This window comes from Polypterus senegalus, chromosome 5, assembly GCF_016835505.1.
Source record: "Polypterus senegalus isolate Bchr_013 chromosome 5, ASM1683550v1, whole genome shotgun sequence".
NCBI classification, from domain to species: domain Eukaryota; kingdom Metazoa; phylum Chordata; class Cladistia; order Polypteriformes; family Polypteridae; genus Polypterus; species Polypterus senegalus.
The window spans coordinates 67141870-67159382 of NC_053158.1; the positions used below are offsets into that span (position 1 = coordinate 67141870).

Below are 17513 nucleotides of genomic sequence, written 5' to 3' on the forward strand. Positions count from 1 at the left end.
GTAGGCAATATTTGTATTTTTTTCACACTAATATTGACAGACAGTGTGGTGTAGTGGTTAAGGCTTTGGATCCAGGAATTAAAAAACCCAGAGGTTTTGGGTTCAAATCTTGCTACTTACCTTGAGCAAGTCACTTCACCTGCCTGTGCTCCAATTGGAAAACCAAAAGAAATGTAACCAATTACACCTCAAATGTTGTAAGTTGCCTTGGATAAAGGTGTCAGTCAAAAATAAGTTATAATTATATTAGTGGGCGGCACGGTGGTGCAGTGGGTAGCGCTGCTGCCTCGCAGTTAGGAGACCTGGGTTCGCTTCCTGAGTCCTCCATGCGTGGAGTTTGCATGTTCTCCGCGTGTCTGCGTGGGTTTCCTCCGGGTGCTCTGGTTTCCTCCCACAGTCCAAAGACATGCAGGTTAGGTGCATTGGCGATCCTAAATTGTCCCTGGGGTGTGTGTGTGTGCGCGCCCTGCAGTAAGCTGGCGCCCTGCCCGGGGTTTGTTTCCTGCCTTGTGCCCTGTGTTGGCTGGGATTGACTCCAGCAGACCCCCGTGACCCTGTAGTTAGGATATAGCGGGTTGGATAATGGATGGATGGATATTATTAGTTCACTGAAGCTTGAAAATTCAATATGCAATTGTCCATGAGTAAATCATTCCTGGATTAGATCAATTCCAGCTATTCCAAGTAAATTACTGTAGTGTGAAAGGTGTTATATAGCCGCCCGACACAGACTGGACACTGTGGCACACGTAAAATAAAACTATTATTTATTTTTCTTCACCTGTGGACGCATGTCTTCCCTGTGTCCCACAGGCAGTTCACAGTCCCAAGCACAGCACATACAAAAACACCAAATAACTACTGTGTTTTCCTCCACTCCTCCTAGGCAGCTTCGTCTTCTCCCTCCGACTCCGGTTCCCTGAGTAGTGGCTGCAGGTTGTCTTTATTGTTCACCCGGAAATGCTCCAGGTGGCAATTAACCTAGATTAGGCTGCACTTCCAGGTGTGGCTGTGTTGCCGCCCACTCTGGCTCAGGAAGCCTTGCAGCTCCCCCTGGTGGTGACCACGGAGCCCAAAAGGGATGAGCTCCGGTGTTCCAAGGTATTGCCCTGATGCATGCCCTGATGGAGCTGCCACCAAATGTTCTGGGGGATGTAGTGTGCATCCCTTGGCTGCTCCCCGGATCAAATATCAAAGGGGCATCCCGGTGAGGCATGGGTCCCGGCTCTCTGCCACAGTAGCTTTTCTGATGGTCATTGCAAAACAGAATTTGATAAGAAAATGTATTCTTTTAAATTAAAATAGGTAATCAGTAGGAATAATGTGAAATTTGAGTGTATATTATTTTGGTCACATTGTTCATGCAATTATTTATCTTTGTGTCTTTCATCAGTTGTATGTGGTACCACTTTAAATTCTGCAGGCACAAATGTATATGTAAAGAATTTTGCTGAGTGGTTTAGGGTGGGGCATCTACATTCAAAGTAAGCAGACATGCATGCAAATATAAACTATTTTGGAGGTTCGGGTGCAGTGTCCACTTTCAAAGTTCATGCTAATGTGTATTACAATAAGGTAGCTGTTGGGGAGAACCATCAAGTTTAAACTGACATTGTTGGACCAGGGTGTTTCTAGGATTTTCAGGTATCAGGGCCTTAGCCCCCTCTGTGATTCTCTGGACACTAGGTTCTAAGGTGTCTTATATGTATTAAATTAAAAGTGCATGTTTAAAAAATAGTGAAACCTTGATCAGGGGCTATATTAATATGGTGGACAAAAAAGATTAGGGGCTAACTGCCATCTTGTATATAATTAAGAAAAAGGTCAGGGGCTGGGCACAACAGAGTGGGGCTTAAGCCTCCAAAGAGCCACTCCCTCCCAACTAGATTTGGACTTAAGGAAACCACTTCCACATCTGATTCTATTTCCTACACTTTTAGCTTCTAAAGAAGCAGAATCTATGCTCATTGGCACAGCACCTGGCACCAGCACTTGAAGTTCATAGCACACTTTCTAACCATTAAGCTTTGCCATACTTTCCCCTTCCATTTCACACTTGACTGTACATGCCAAATGTGATGACTTCTCCTTTTTTTGTCCAGGATCCTGCCCCTTCTTCAATCATCCATTTACCGTATTGGATAGTGCTGTGGTTCAGCTTATCAGTTGCTCTGCTCCATCCTAGTAAAGCACTGAAACCAACCTGAATAATCATAAAAACATGTGGCACCAGTTATCCCAAACATTATGGTGCCCTGAAATGGGGAGATCATGTATAAAATGAGTTGTAATTTATACATGGTGTGACCAATATATATGCAAATACCCTTGAATGAAAGTCTACAAAGTGGACTTTAATCTTGTCTGAATTGTTTGATTTTTAATTTTAAACTGTGGAGAAAAGGAGGAGCATACTATATCAGATGGAATATGAAATTCAGTGTTCAGTCCTATACAGTATTGAACTGAATGATTCACTACCTTTTGCAATTTATCTATGCACTAACATCCTAGTTCAGGAAAATTAATTGGTTATCCAGTAAAATTCATCAGTACATATGTTTTGGAAGTGCAAACTGAAATAGCTAAGCAGCGCAGAGAAGTAAGTGGAAATTTTCAAATCTAGTCTAGTTCAGCTTTATGGAGGATTGGACTCTCTCAGCAACTTTGGGCTACAGGCTGGAACCAGATATGAGAGGTCTCTAACCCATCAATGTAAGCACATATTCATACATCCATATTCACTCATACTGGGCCAGTTTAAACTTGCTGCTTTGTAGGAAGAAAATCCTCACAGATATGAAGGAAATATTTAGAATCAACACACAAGTGGCCATGGTGGCAATATCTTATTCAAGGTTTGCTTTACTGCTGAGCAAATGAAGAGAAGAACGTATTGGTTTCAGCACAGACCTGATCAAATAATTTTACAAAATTAACTGCTGCTGAAAAAAATCTGTTTCTCCTCAGCTGTATATAATAATTTTTTTATCTTGGAACTTTGGAAAGTTGAATATTTGTATATTTTGGGATGTTTAATCCTTTTCTTTCAATGTAAAAAGTCAACTGATACACAGTATTTGCATTCTCTGGATGATTTGTAACTAGGTGCCATTTTAAATAACAGTTTTCATTTATTTTGCTACATTTAACAAAACCTGCAGAGTCATAAATTACACTTGAGCTATTCATCACTGTAGTCCTGAAAACCAAGTTTTATTAACTGTAATTGTCATCCTGCTTTCATAATAGGTTAATAATACTTCCAAATAAAGTGTATGTGTGTGTGCAGCATAATATATAAATCTTAAAAATATTAAGGTGTACAATCAATAATTTGTATAACTTTCTTCAAACAGTAAATTCAAAAGTCTATTGTGATCCAAGTATGAAAAATGTCTTGCAGCATCATTTTGTGAAATTTTATCATGTAAATTAACCTATATATACACTAATCTTTAAATTAATTTTTGTATGTATCTTGCATGCAGAATGCCATGATGACATTTGAAGAAGAGAAAATGCAAATGGCATGCGAGGATCTGAAGACTACTGAAAAATTATGTGAAAGTGATGAAGCTGGAGTCATTGAAACAATCAAGAATAAAATTAAAAAAAGTGTAAGTACATGTATGTATAATTCTCTCCAAAATAGATGCTTATTTATATATGTATGTATGTACAGTATATATATGTATGTGTGTGTGTGTGTGTGTGTATGTGTATATGTGTATATGTGTGTATATATATATATATATATATATATATATATATATATATATATATATATATATATATATATATATATATATATATATATCCTCTTTAATAAAACCCCTGTTTAGTTTGGCTGTAGAAGAGTTGGAAAACACTACAAGGATGAGTGGTGGCAGCCAACAGTGAAGCACAGCAGAGGTTCCCTTCATTTTTGAGGCTGCATTTCTACAAATGGAGTTGGTGATCTGGTTATAAACTGGTAATACAAGCAGCTCATTTATCAAACAATACTATTAGGGAGGTGTCCAATCGGTCCCAACTTAATTCTACAGCAGGATAATGGCCTAAAATATATGGCTAATGTCATAAAGAACTATCTTCAGCAACAGAAAGAACAAGAAATCTTGCAACTGATGTTATGACTAGAGCTGCAACTAATGATTATTTTGGTAGTCGACTAATCGTTCAGTTTTTTTTTTTTTTCGATTAGTCACAATTATTTCATGCCTGACTATTTTGATGCCTGCGACTTGTGGTTGCACATCCTGTTCTGGGCTCCAGTGCATGTCTTACCTCATCTGCTCACGTCTGTCCACCTGTGAATGTCACCCTGATGTCTCTGCATTAACACGATTAAAATTAATAATACTCAAATTAAAATAACAACCAGTGTAACATGAATTTGAAAATAATCAGATGTTTTTATATTAGTGTGACCATCACAATAAAAAAGAAATATATTAAACAATACAAACTAAATTGCACATAGTCTTTAAACACAAAAAGTGCATTTAACTTAACCAAAAATGGCCACTGCTGTGTCTTAAAGTCCAAAAGTTTAAATAAAGCTTCAATTCAAATAAAATAAAACAATAATGTACAGTTTTAAAAGATTCAGTTCATATATTCCTGATTGCAGTGCAGGAACATGAGCATTTCGACATGCTCTGGTGTGAGGCTTGCTCTCTTCTTTGAGACAATGTTCCCAGCTGCTGAGAAGAGACGCTCAGAGGGAGTAGAGGTAGCAGGAATACATAAGAATGATTTTGCAGACAGAGAAAAATGTTTTAATCATCACACTCTGAAAGTAGTGTTGTAGTTATCACATCATGTACTATATTATGCTAAAATAAAAAAATAATGGACTAAAATATGTAACAAGGTAATTACTGCCGGCACACCTGAGCCGAGTATATTCGGAAAAGTACATTTGTTGAATGACACAACCAGCTAGAGTCGGTTTCCAGTGCAATTTGGAAGCACGCCGACGCCAAGTATATGCGGCAACATATATTCAGCGACGTACATTCATTGAACTCCGCAACCAGCTAAAGATGTTTCTCAGTGCAATTTGCCAGCACACCGGAGCTGATCATTCAGTGCTGTATATTCGTTGAGCAGCCAGCTCATGACCACTGCCAGCTCATGACCACTGCCAGCCCTGGCAGAATTGCAGCAACACTGTCTCTGAGATTCAGCCGCTGCACTAGACAAGCCTGCAATCATCAGTGTTTACCCCTGTGTGTTTACATGTAGCCAGTTCAAGCGCAGTTGGCTCGGTGATATACTGAATTTTATCAATGACTTCAGTTGCATATTGAACAATATAGTTTTTACAGTTCATTTGCAATGTGTAAAATGATCAGTGTTGCAGTAATTGTGATGCTCTTTGCATAAAAAAAGTGTTCCGTTAAAATTTCACATTTTCTTTGTGAATTGTGATGTTAAAAGTGCAGCTAGAAAGTATTTCCAGGGGTGCATTAACCCCCAAGTATGTGTTGGTTTAAGGGTTAACTATCATTGTGAAAATCTTGATATACACATTATAGTACAAACATCAACATTAACACATGACACTAACTTTACACGCTAAAACTTACCTCTCGAGAGACGGCAGAATCACAGCTCCAGGATGCTTGTGTTGGTAGGACTGTGTGCGTCTTGACAAACAATAATTAACGATACTGCCTCCAGACATTCATGTAGTGCATTGCAGTTACAAAAGCCAATGTGGTTCTTTGTGACTGGAGCCTCTATTGAAGGTTCTGTTTATGCCGCGTCAACGACTTTTTTGTAGTCAACGTCGTCGATTACGTCGACTAATCGTTGCAGCCCTAGTTATGACCTTCACCTTGATCTATACATCATCAAGGCTTTTTTGGGATACCTGGTAAGAGAGCCAAACTCCGCAGATGAGTAGGAGCAAGTTTGGAACAAATTGCCAGCCGATTATCTTATAAAAATAAAATTGAATGGATTTAATTTTTAATTGTTTATTGCTCTGTGTAGTAACTTTTTTTAATCAGAAACTTTTTAGTTAATTATTTTGAAAGCATTTTAGCTTTACAGAACTTTTTACATTCCTACTTTGCACAGTGCGTATAAATATGTATTTCTCAGATTTAATATTTTAGACTACAGTATATGTATTGATTTGGGGTATTTTGTGGTGTGTGTATGAATTTTATGGTATTTTTTTGTGATTGTGGTATAGATTCATTAACTATAAAAAGGTTTACTAAGTGCATACATTAATGTTTATGATGCTGTCTGAGGAGTTATAACAATTCAATAACTTCTTTGCTTTGTGCCTGGCCAGGTGGATAGTCAGAAGACCGCTGTCTCAATGATTGATCGACTTCAGAGACAAATCATTGTAGCAGACTGTCAAGTTTATCTGGCTGTCCTGGCCTTTGTGAAACAGGAACTTTCAGGTGAAGCTTTTGATGATTTAACATTTTCAAGCAAAATAAAAATAGATTTTTATTATGTTATTTTTATTTATATATATATATTCGCCCCCTGCTCGCTTCGCTCGCCAAACCCCCCTCCTGTGCTGCACGCCAGCAACTTTGCATCTCTGCCACATGCGTATGTGGATTTCAATAACTTTTAATTCTCATGGATAGGCCCCTTCATTGAGAAGAAACACTACTTTTCCCTGATATATATTTACATTCTGTCTTTATTTCTTATTATGTAACTTATAATTACAGAGTCACCAAAACCAGATTCAAATTCCTTGTATGTGTGCATTCTTGGCCAATAAATCTGATTCTGATTCAGAAGGGTCTGTCTGTTAAATGGAAAATACTCTTGACTGTTTTGGCTTTTTTGGTCAATGTTGCAAGGTCTGAGTCTACCTTAGGTTTGGATACAATCTGCAATTTGGGAAGGATATCTTTGCCAATTAAAAATAAAAAACTCATTTAGAAGGCTTCTTTAAGGAAGACCACTTCATAACTGCAGTGATAAATAAATGTAGTATTAACTATAAACTTTTAATTAAAGAGACTAAAATTGCTAATTATTGCATGATTAAAAAAAATAGGGAAGGTGTGTTTATTCCTGTAACTGGCTGTATTCTTACTTTTCTTAAAAGTCTTTGTCAAGAACTGCACAAATAAAAGTCTTCTTACTCCACAGCTTACATCAAAGGAGGATGGATCTTGCGGAAGGCCTGGAAGATTTATAATAAATGTTACAGTGACATTAATGTACTGCAGGAAGCATGTCAAAAGAAGAATTCTCAGGAATCACTGACGTCAGACAGGGCAAATGACAATGCCATGGCAGCAGACTGTATATCAGTTGAATCACTGAACCGACTTAAAGGCTCTGTGAGCTTTGGTTATGGACTTTTTCACCTCTGTATTTCTATGGTGCCTCCCAACCTGCTTAAAATAATTAATTTGCTGGGTTTTCCTGGAGACAGACTACAGGGACTGGCATCGCTGATGTATGCAAGTGAAAGTAAGGACATGAAGGCACCTCTAGCTACGTGAGTAGATGTATTGCATTGGCTGAGAAAAAAATAAATTTGACATCTGTTTGAAAATTGATGCAACTCCCAGTTTATTTTAATAATCATAAGCTGAAAAGATCTTTGTATTGTATGGGATACCTAGTAGGGATGCTCCGAGCAGGTTTTTAAAGCCAATACCGATCGCACATTTCATGTTACTGTATCAGCCTATTCCAGTACCAGGTCTTTCTTTTTTTTCCCCTTTAAAAGATTTTTTACATTAAGCTCCTGTATAACCATACACATAGAAGTTTTATGTCCTATATTAAAGTATTGACTTTGGTACTTTTACAATTAAACTGCAGACCACAGGTCTGAAATGCTATAGGCTTATTTTTCAATGACCATAAAAATACTAAAATAAATAAAATTTCATTAAAATATATACTTTGTCCATAATACATATGGCATAAAAGAAAATGCTTCCCATTATTACAAGCTTTCATATTGTTTAATTTTTTCTGTAATGTATCGAAACAAAGCTTAATTTTAAAAGTAGTTTTCACCATTCCTCTAACAAAAAAATTAAACATATATTCTCACACAATCAATTAATTGAAATTGGCAATTAAACGCTAAAATTTGCTATTAAAATAAATATGTTTATACAGGTGTTTTTTTTGCTTCAATGTACAAGTTAGACATTTGTAATTCTTGAGGTGTAATAAATATGGATTACCATTTTAATAATACTATGATTGTTTCTCATCAAATGTTATACTGTATGAAACACAAAAAATAATAAACACATTGTAAACCTTTAAATAAGCTGCAAATATATCAAATGTTCATAAAATGTTTATCAAGAAGACACAAGGCTAACATGCTTAACAAGTTTACAAGTAAAATAGACACGTTTCTGTTAAGCTAACAAGCCTATTGTTTACTAACCAGCAGTTTCAAATTCTTCTTCATCTTTTCTTTTGCCAATTGAAAATGTAAGCTGCTGTACTTAAAACAAGCTTGCTGTCCAAACTCAAACAGTGTCTGTTTTAATTAAAGGCAGATAAGGAAGGTCTGAATTTATTAAAGTAGCTTTCATGCCATTTGGCTAATTTCACAGGATGACTTCTCAGATTTCTTTTCCTGTTTATTACTACACTTTCTTTAAGTAAATGCTAATATTCCAGTCTTCACTCACTTTCTGGTAAGACGTGGCTTGACTTGCTGCCCTTTGTTTACACTACAGGAAGTTCATTGCAAAAAAAAAAAGATACACGCTGGCTCAACTACCATAGACACCAAATAGAAAAGTGTTAAAGTAGTCAATTCGCGAGGTGACAAAAGCATGAATAAGGGTCTCAGTTGTGATATTGGAAAGAGAATAATACAATCTTGCAATTTGCCTGAGATGGAAAAAAAATCTACCTTATTGATATGTGCAGGATTTCTGACTTGTGTAGATAAAAATGTAATAAAACCTGAAACTGTCAAAGAGAGATTGGCCATTTTCTATAAAATACTCCGGGATGAGATTATTACAGCCTCTGTTTTTTCATTGTTTAGTCTGAGTGAATTATTGGCCAACCATTGTTTTATATCAGCCAGACAGGCAACCAGTGTTAGGGGTAGTAAGGTTTGCGTGGCTTTTGTATGTAGATAGACTTGAGTATCATAAGCATAGCAATGAAACTGTAAACTGTACTGTCTGACAGTGGCTCCATATAGGGAATATTAATATAAAATGGAGTGTCAATGTGCAAAATAATGTCATATTTTCAGGAAGACAGGGTGGCAAAGAATGAGTTGCAGAATCTTAACTGAAACAAGAACAGAAAGCTAACATCAAACAAAAACAACTCATGGAAATCACTCTTATTATCATTGATTTTCATGTCAGTCGTAAAAAATTCTCACAGGACATAACTGTGTAAATATGAAGTTTTTGTACTATATTTTTATGCAAGAAACACAGAATACAATTGCCCCAGTGTAGTTACAGTGCTGTAAACATAGTGCCATATCTCGGATGAGACATAAAGTCGAGGTCCTGACTCTCTATGGTCATAAAAGATCCCTGAGCATCTTTTGAAAAGAGTAGGGTTTATCCCAATATTCTGGATAAAATGCCCTCCATGGCCTAGTCAGTTTGGTCCCCTAATTATCCTCTGTCTCTAATTGGCTATCTCTCTCTCACCACTTCACCACCTAATAGTTAATGTGTGGTGAGCGTACTGGAACAATAATGGCTTCTGTCGCACCATCTAAATGGGTGCTACACATTGGTGGTGACTAAAGTGGTTCCCCTCAGTCTAAGCGCTTTGACTAGCAGGAAAAGCGCTATATAAGTAATTATTATTTTTTAATGTAATTTTGTGAGAAAATGCTCAAAACCTACATGAATAGGCTAAATTATACTGTATGGGAAGTTTTGCAACTCTGATGACTAGATACTGTACACTTAGAAGAGTGTCACATAAAACAATAAGGATTGATAATAAACAAATATCCACAGTGAAGGTAAAAAAATGAGGAGTCTCCCACTTGAACGTGAACATTACCAACCTTACCTTTTGAGAATGGTGCAGAATTTCCAATAAGAATATGCATGCATTATTTCAGGATTGTCAGCAGACAGTGAGTGGGTTTAAGTGGCTTTACAGAAATTGGTTTGCTATTATTTATTGTTAATTTCAATAGTACTGCAATCATGGGACAACCCTGTTTGGATTTGTATCACTTTATTGTATATTTCTATGTTAAAATCACTGATAAATAGGATTGAAAAAACCTGTCGTAGGCAATAATCTACTCACAGGGTTGATTAACTTGCAGATTTAGACTGGCTTTGTAAGTATTAGTGTGGCGATGTGTGTGAGTATTTTCCTACCATAGAGAGTCACCCTGTCTAGTGCTGATTCCTGGCTTTTGCCCAATGGTTCTGGGATATGCTTCATCTCCCAGTAATGAAGAACTGGATGAGATGGATAAAGAAAACTAATGAAATCGTCAACAGCAGAATCTAAACTTTATACAAACAACTCTATGAACATTCTTATAGTAAAAACAGAAAAATAATCATCATTTTTTTTACTTTTGGTTTGGTATATCCAAACATACTAAATACAACTATAAATTCATAGAGCTTAAAGCTAGTAGTGATTTAAAACCTGTCTATGAACACATTAAGTTAAATTTTGCCAGTAGGAAAATTACTCTACCAGTTTTATTAGATCCATTTTCCTCTTTTTTGTTTGCTCTTTGCATCTTTACATTGATTTAGCCTTTGTTGTTTTATTTTTTTTGTTTGCTAGTACATCATATTCTTAGAGGTAGGAAAAAGAAAAAAATAAATAAGTAAGTGACCTAAGTTTAGACAGGTTTATTTTTGATGTAAGAGTGAAATGTGTTTATTTAAATCTGTTTTTTAATAAAGTAATAAAACCTGAGGTGTGTGCAGTAAAAGACAACTGTACAGTGCCCCATATGAATCTGAAATGTAACATCAGTGAGCAAGCAACAGTATTGTGGGAATTGTTTTTGGTTAATAAATTTTGAAAAATCTTTTTCTTCTCAAAGTAATATATATAATTGAAAACAGGTCCCCAAAATTAATATTTTTAATTAATATAATGGATGACGGTGTAGAACATTTAATCTTTCTTCTAGCCCTTAATATTTTCAGTTGTAGTAATTAGCAAAAGTAATTTGTTCATAGAACATACATACAAATTAATGAAATTTGCCATCTTCAAAATAGTTCATATTTGATGTTGACCACATGCACATCCAACCAAGCTTGACTAGCTGTGACCAGACAGCCCTCCCACCCCCCGATACAAAACAACTATGATAGAAAACACATCCACTTTGTCTCTGACATTTCGAACAATAACTATATGATCTGGTGATTAATCTGCTGACACACATTTTATATCATCAGCTGCCATCTTTCTTAGTTATTGTAGCTTCAGCTGCTTTAAGTATCTGAAAAGTAAAGCATTTCCATCAGCAAACTCAAATTAGATGGTACAATTCTTAAACCTAATGAACTATATAAACACACACTGATTACAACATTGACTTCAGTAATTGTTTTCTTCAATAGCAAAATGGAAATTAGGTGACTTCCGTCTTCCTAGACCTAAATACTCTATTTTAACTGGACACTTTTATTTAAAGGCTCCAGTATTGTTGACATCAATTAATACACTGCTTAGAGGTATACTTCATTGGAGCTTAGCCCAGTCTTTCTTCCGTGTTTCCGAACCTGCTTTTTCTGTTTCACAGGGTAGCCTGATAGGGCACCTAGGGCACAAAGCAGGAGTCGGTCTTACATGGCATGTTTGTCCATTTTAGGTTACATTGTTAAGCACTTCTACACCTTCATGACTGTTAACATATTGTATAATTTTTACTACTTGTATATTGTTTGTAGTTTATTTATTTTATCATCTGTTTAGGTAATTCCTAACCTTGGAGACCTGATGGACAATACAGTATCTCATAGAGCTTTTCTGTGATTGACTATGTGTTTCAGTTCCTCCAGTTGCTCTTTATTCTTTTTCATGAAGGAATCCTACTCTTTATTATTGTATTCAACAGAAAAATTGTGTTTTTAAATGCATAGCAGAGACCAATGAAGGTCATCCTTTTTTTTTTTAAAAAAAATGACAGGAATATTTAGCTAAGGTCAAATCACTAATCTAAGTATGTAAACAGTCAAAACAAAGTAGTAACACACAATCCTTTACCAAATTCTTTGCTTGCAAATGCACAAGTCTTTAAATTATATTGATAGGCATGCCTTTAATAACAAACCTCAAATGCTATTTAATATGAGTGGCTATCTTATTTATCATGGTCACAGTGAGGTCATGTGTCACATGGTATGCACCTGATGCCCAGTTGTCATGCAATATCATAATTACCAAATACAAATGGCAACACCAGTGAAAAACAAATGCACATGAAGTACTACAGTGACATCACCTGGAAGGCAGAAATATTTAAAAAAAGAAAATTAAAATTAATAGTGTGTAAAACAAAGGACAAGTGCTATAAACTGATTACTAAATTGTTCCTGACAAATTATGACATGAACAAGTGCAATTGTAGCTTCGTTTCTTCAGTGTTTCCAAAATTCTGCAGCTACTGGAAAGGTTTAAGCATTGAGTAGAACATGTACACAGAAGTATCTTCATTTTTAAAGTTTAAGTGAAATTGATAATACACACACAAAATAACTTCTAGCCTATGACATTTATGTATCATACTTATGTATTTTAGTTATATTTCTTTAAGTTACTGTTTTCAGTATGTATCTCATTAATACAGTGCTAAATATGCTATTATATATGTCGATATATACGGTATGTTGGTAAATACATTAATACAGTGTTTTCAGAAAACTATATCTCTATACCTTTCTATCTGTAAATTCTGTTTTTCAGAATGAGCTGATTCTACTGTTACATCAGAGCTCTAGCAGAGTGTTAGGAGTGTTCTATTAACATGCTAGCTTAAGGGGAATAAAACAGAACCTTACATTATCTATGTAGCTATGTAAAACTAACAGTATTTTCTAGCTAAGCAAATTCTTGTGTGAATTTAATTTTACCTTTAGCCTAGAAGGATACACTTCTGCAATAATTACAATTCATGACGTAAATTACAGGCAATTGTCCTATTTGATCTGCTCCTAAACTAACTGACTCCACTGGCTTATAAACTGCAGAACAGTGATCTTAAATGCCATTGGTTAAAGGCAGCAATATTTCACTGTTGTTTCTTAATCATTCTTTGCATTGCCACATTTTGAACTGAGATAAGTATGGCTTTATCTGTTCAAGCCTTTGTTACCAATATGACAACTCAAGATTTTAGTAATCTGTCCAAGTTCACTGTGACTTTATTCTTAGGAAGAACATCTTACTGCAGTCTAGTATCTGCTAGAGTTAAACTAATTCAGTAGTTTTAATCTGGTAATGGTAGAACAAGATCTCTATATCCTCTGATACAGATTTTCTGAACTGCATTGTTACCTGTTCACTGAACAGTGTAACAAATCATAACATGTATAGGTAGAAATAATCAACTAGGCAATCCATTTTATGTACAAAAGAAGTTGTAAAATAGAAAAAATGCATTTTTGCAGCTGATGTCAATATATAGCTGATCACAAGTAAAAATCTGTTATGTTCAGCATTATGATGGGCTATAAAAACACAGTGAAATGTGGTTTAAGATAGATAGATAGATAGATAGATAGATAGATAGATAGATAGATAGATAGATAGATAGGAGATGCTGGAAAAATAATATCTCTGAAAGATATTTGTGTAACATACTTGAATAAACTCACTCTAATGATGATACACTTTTAAACAGGTAAATACACTGGAATTACTGCTTGACAATGAAGTTACACATGGTATGGAGTTGTGTGAAAGGCAGAAGTTTGATTCTTTTCTGAAAAGAACATTCAAGAATTACAGAATTGACAAAAATAATACATACCAACATATGTTCACTTCATTTAGTTATTTATTCATTTATTTTTTACATGGTACAGCAGTGGGCTATAAACATTTACAACTAGCTTCACATCTTGGCACACACATTACTGGAAAAGGTCTTTTTAGATAATATGCAGAATACAGTGGAAATGTCAAAGTATTTTACTAATGCAAAAATCAATAATCCCTTACAGTAAAGAAGACCCTGGTAAAACAGTCAAGGTACAATTGTGTTGTATATAACATAATATTGCAAAAGAAAATGTCCTTTTCATCCATTTTATCCAGGTATCATATCTCCTCAAATACAAAAATGTATTATTAAGGATACAGAGAATTTAGCCACTGTTTCAAAGTTGGATAAGGCTTCAGTTGATCGATTTGTATTTTATGCAGCATCATTAACAACTTTGTAGATCAATCAAGAGTACATAAATTAAAGCAACATAAATATTCATACTGAGTAGTATACAGTGGGATGCAAAAGTTTGGGCAACCTTGTTAATAGTCATTATTTTCCTGTATAAATCGTTGCTTGTTACGATAAAAAATTTCAGTTAAATATATCATATAGGAGACACACACAGTGATATTTGAGAAGTGAAATGAAGTTTATTGGATTTATAGAAAGTGTGCAATAATTGTTCAAACAAAATCAGGCAGGTGCATAAATTTGGGCACCGTTGTCATTTTATTGATTCCAAAACTTTTAGAACTAATTATTGGAACTCAAATTGGCTTGGTAAGCTCAGTGACCCCTGACCTACATACACAGGTTAATCCTATAACGAGAAAGAGTATTTAAGGGAGTCAATTGTAAGTTTCCCTCCTCCTTTAATTTGCTCTGAAGAGTAGCAACATAGGGGTCACAAAACAACTCTCAAATGACCTGAAGACAAAGATTGTTCACCAGGAGGAAGGATACAGAAAGCTGTCCCAGAGATTTAAGCTGTCTGTTTCCACAGTTAGGAACATATTGAGGAAATGGAAGACCACAGGCTCAGTTCAAGTTAAGGCTCGAAGTGGCAGACCAAGAAAGATTTCGGATAGACAGAAGCGGCGAATGGTGAGAACAGTCAGAGTCAACCCACAGACCAGCACCAAAGACCTACAACATCATCTTGCAGCAGATGGAGTCACTGTGCATCGTTTAACCATTCGGCGCACTTTACACAAGGAGATGCTGTATGCGAGAGTGATGCAGAGGAAGCCTTTTCTCCACCCACAGCACAAACAGAGCCGCTTGAGGTATGCTCAAGCACATTTGGACAAGCCAGCTTCATTTTGGAATAAGGTGCTGTGGACTGATGAAACTAAAATTGAGTTATTTGGGCATAACAAGGGGCGTTATGCATGAAGGAAAAAGAACACAGCATTCCAAGAAAAACACCTGCTACCTACAGTAAAATATGGTGGTGGTTCCATCATGCTGTGGGGCTGTGTGGCCAGTGCAGGGACTGGGAATCTTGTCAAAGTTGAGGGACGCATGGATTCCACTCAGTATCAGCAGATTCTGGAGACCAATGTCCAGGAATCAGTGACAAAGCTGAAGCTGCGCCGGGGCTGGATCTTTCAACAAGACAACGACCTGAAACACTGCTCAAAATCCACTAAGGCATTCATGCAGAGGAACAAGTAAAACATTCTAGAATGGCCATCTCAGTCCCCAGACCTGAATATAATTGAAAATCTGTGGTTTGAGTTAAAGAGAGCTGTCCATGCTCGGAAGCCATCAAACCTGAATGAACTAGAGATGTTTTGTAAAGAGGAATGGTCCAAAATATCTTCAACCACAATCCAGACTCACATTGGAACCTACAGGAAGTGTTTAGAGGCTGTAATTTCTGCAAAAGGTGGATCTACTAAATATTGATTTAATTTCTTTTTTGTGGTGCCCAAATTTATGCACCTGCCTGATTTTGTTTGAACAATTATTGCACACTTTCTGTAAATTCAATAAACTTCATTTCACTTCTCAAATATCACTGTGTATGTCTCCTATATGATATATTTAACTGACATTTTTTATCGTAACAAGCAACGTTTTATACAGGAAAATAATGACTATTAACAAGGTTGCCCAAACTTTTGCATCCCACTGTAATCAAAACAACATCAAATATGAAAAGCAGCAACATGACAAGCCTGAAAGTATCAAACGAAGCTATAAAATGAAATACATAAGATCAGGCCAAGATTTGTTGCTTAATTAGCATTTGGCTGAAATGTGACCAGAATAACTTGTATGTTTTAGTGTATACTGTAATATGATCCCAAAATGTTTAGTGGAATAATATGACTTGCAAAAATGTTATATTTTGTATAACTGGAAATATTAACCTTGCCGTGCATAAAGATGTAGTAAAACACACATTTCTAACATTACAGTGTGATTCATACATCCATTCAGTGCTGAGTGAAAGATATGCCTGTCCTGTCTGCATCTTTTTCGGGATTTCATCCCTTGAAATGGACAGTGAAGTTGTAGAAAATGGCTTGAAGATGGTACACACAGAGAAGACATCAACCAAAGAAGTTGATAACACTTAAAATGAATGATCTTGATGAGTGTGCTGACTTCAACTTTGAAGACTTGCAGCTATTTTAACTAGTTTATTGTCCATATAAACATTGCATCATTGACAAACTAACATATCTACTACTACTGTAAAGCATTTTTTGCAAGTATAAAAAATTACAAAACAAAAATGTTATAAATGTAACTTTGCATACATGGCATGGCACAGCAAACTTCCACAACCCAGTACATAGAAATGAGCAAATGTATTTCAACTTACAACATCACAAATTCAGTGTCCCTAATTCAGGGAGGCTCAGTATTTACAATTTTTATGTGACTGTTTCTTAGGAATGTGCAAATACATTTTTATTAAAGACATGTAATCTTTGTTTAACTTGTAAAGATTTAGAATTATCCATTTTTTTAGTTGCATAACACATTCTACTACCTTCTTAGAAACTGAGCAATCGAAATTATTCAGAAAAATATTTTCTCAATTATTTTTAATAATTAAAACAGCTTGGAGTTGACAAAATCAACACACTCCTGAAAAAATTAAATGTATATAATAGATGGCTGGTGGTGGGGGGATACATGCAGAGTACTTTATGGTACAAAAGCAAACAGAAATATCCCAGTTTAATGGTGGTAACGTGATGAAAATTGAAAAAAAATCCCTTCAGGAGTTCATAAAGTATGTCAGAATCAAAATAAAAAATTATTCAGAGTAAAATCTTTAATGTGATGTGAAAAAAAATCATTAAAATGGTAGAAGTATTACTGACACCTTAAATCAGTACAATTAGGTGGAGACACGCTGCAAAGTTAACCATCATTTTTGTTCAAACAAAATTAAAGTATTTTTTAAAAGGTCATGCTTGCTAATTGGTGAATTTGTTTTACACTAACAGGATATCATTCCTAGAAGAGAAATTATTATAGAATCTATAATGAGTCAGCTTGATCTAGAAGTACAGTACCAAGCTTATTTTTTGCTATGTCTGACACAGAT

The 17513-nt window shown here is 35.5% G+C and overlaps 1 protein-coding gene across 2 annotated transcripts in view; it reads left to right on the forward strand.

The window, feature by feature from the left end:
* ttc39c (tetratricopeptide repeat domain 39C) overlaps positions 1 to 17513 on the forward strand; it is a 191058-nt gene that overhangs the window by 136939 nt on the left and 36606 nt on the right. For both annotated transcript variants that reach the window (XM_039754748.1, XM_039754749.1), the window contains 3 exons: positions 3492 to 3620; positions 6317 to 6431; positions 7144 to 7498. In XM_039754748.1, coding sequence (XP_039610682.1) covers positions 3492 to 3620; positions 6317 to 6431; positions 7144 to 7498 — 599 coding nt within the window. The remainder of the gene's footprint in view (positions 1 to 3491; positions 3621 to 6316; positions 6432 to 7143; positions 7499 to 17513) is intronic.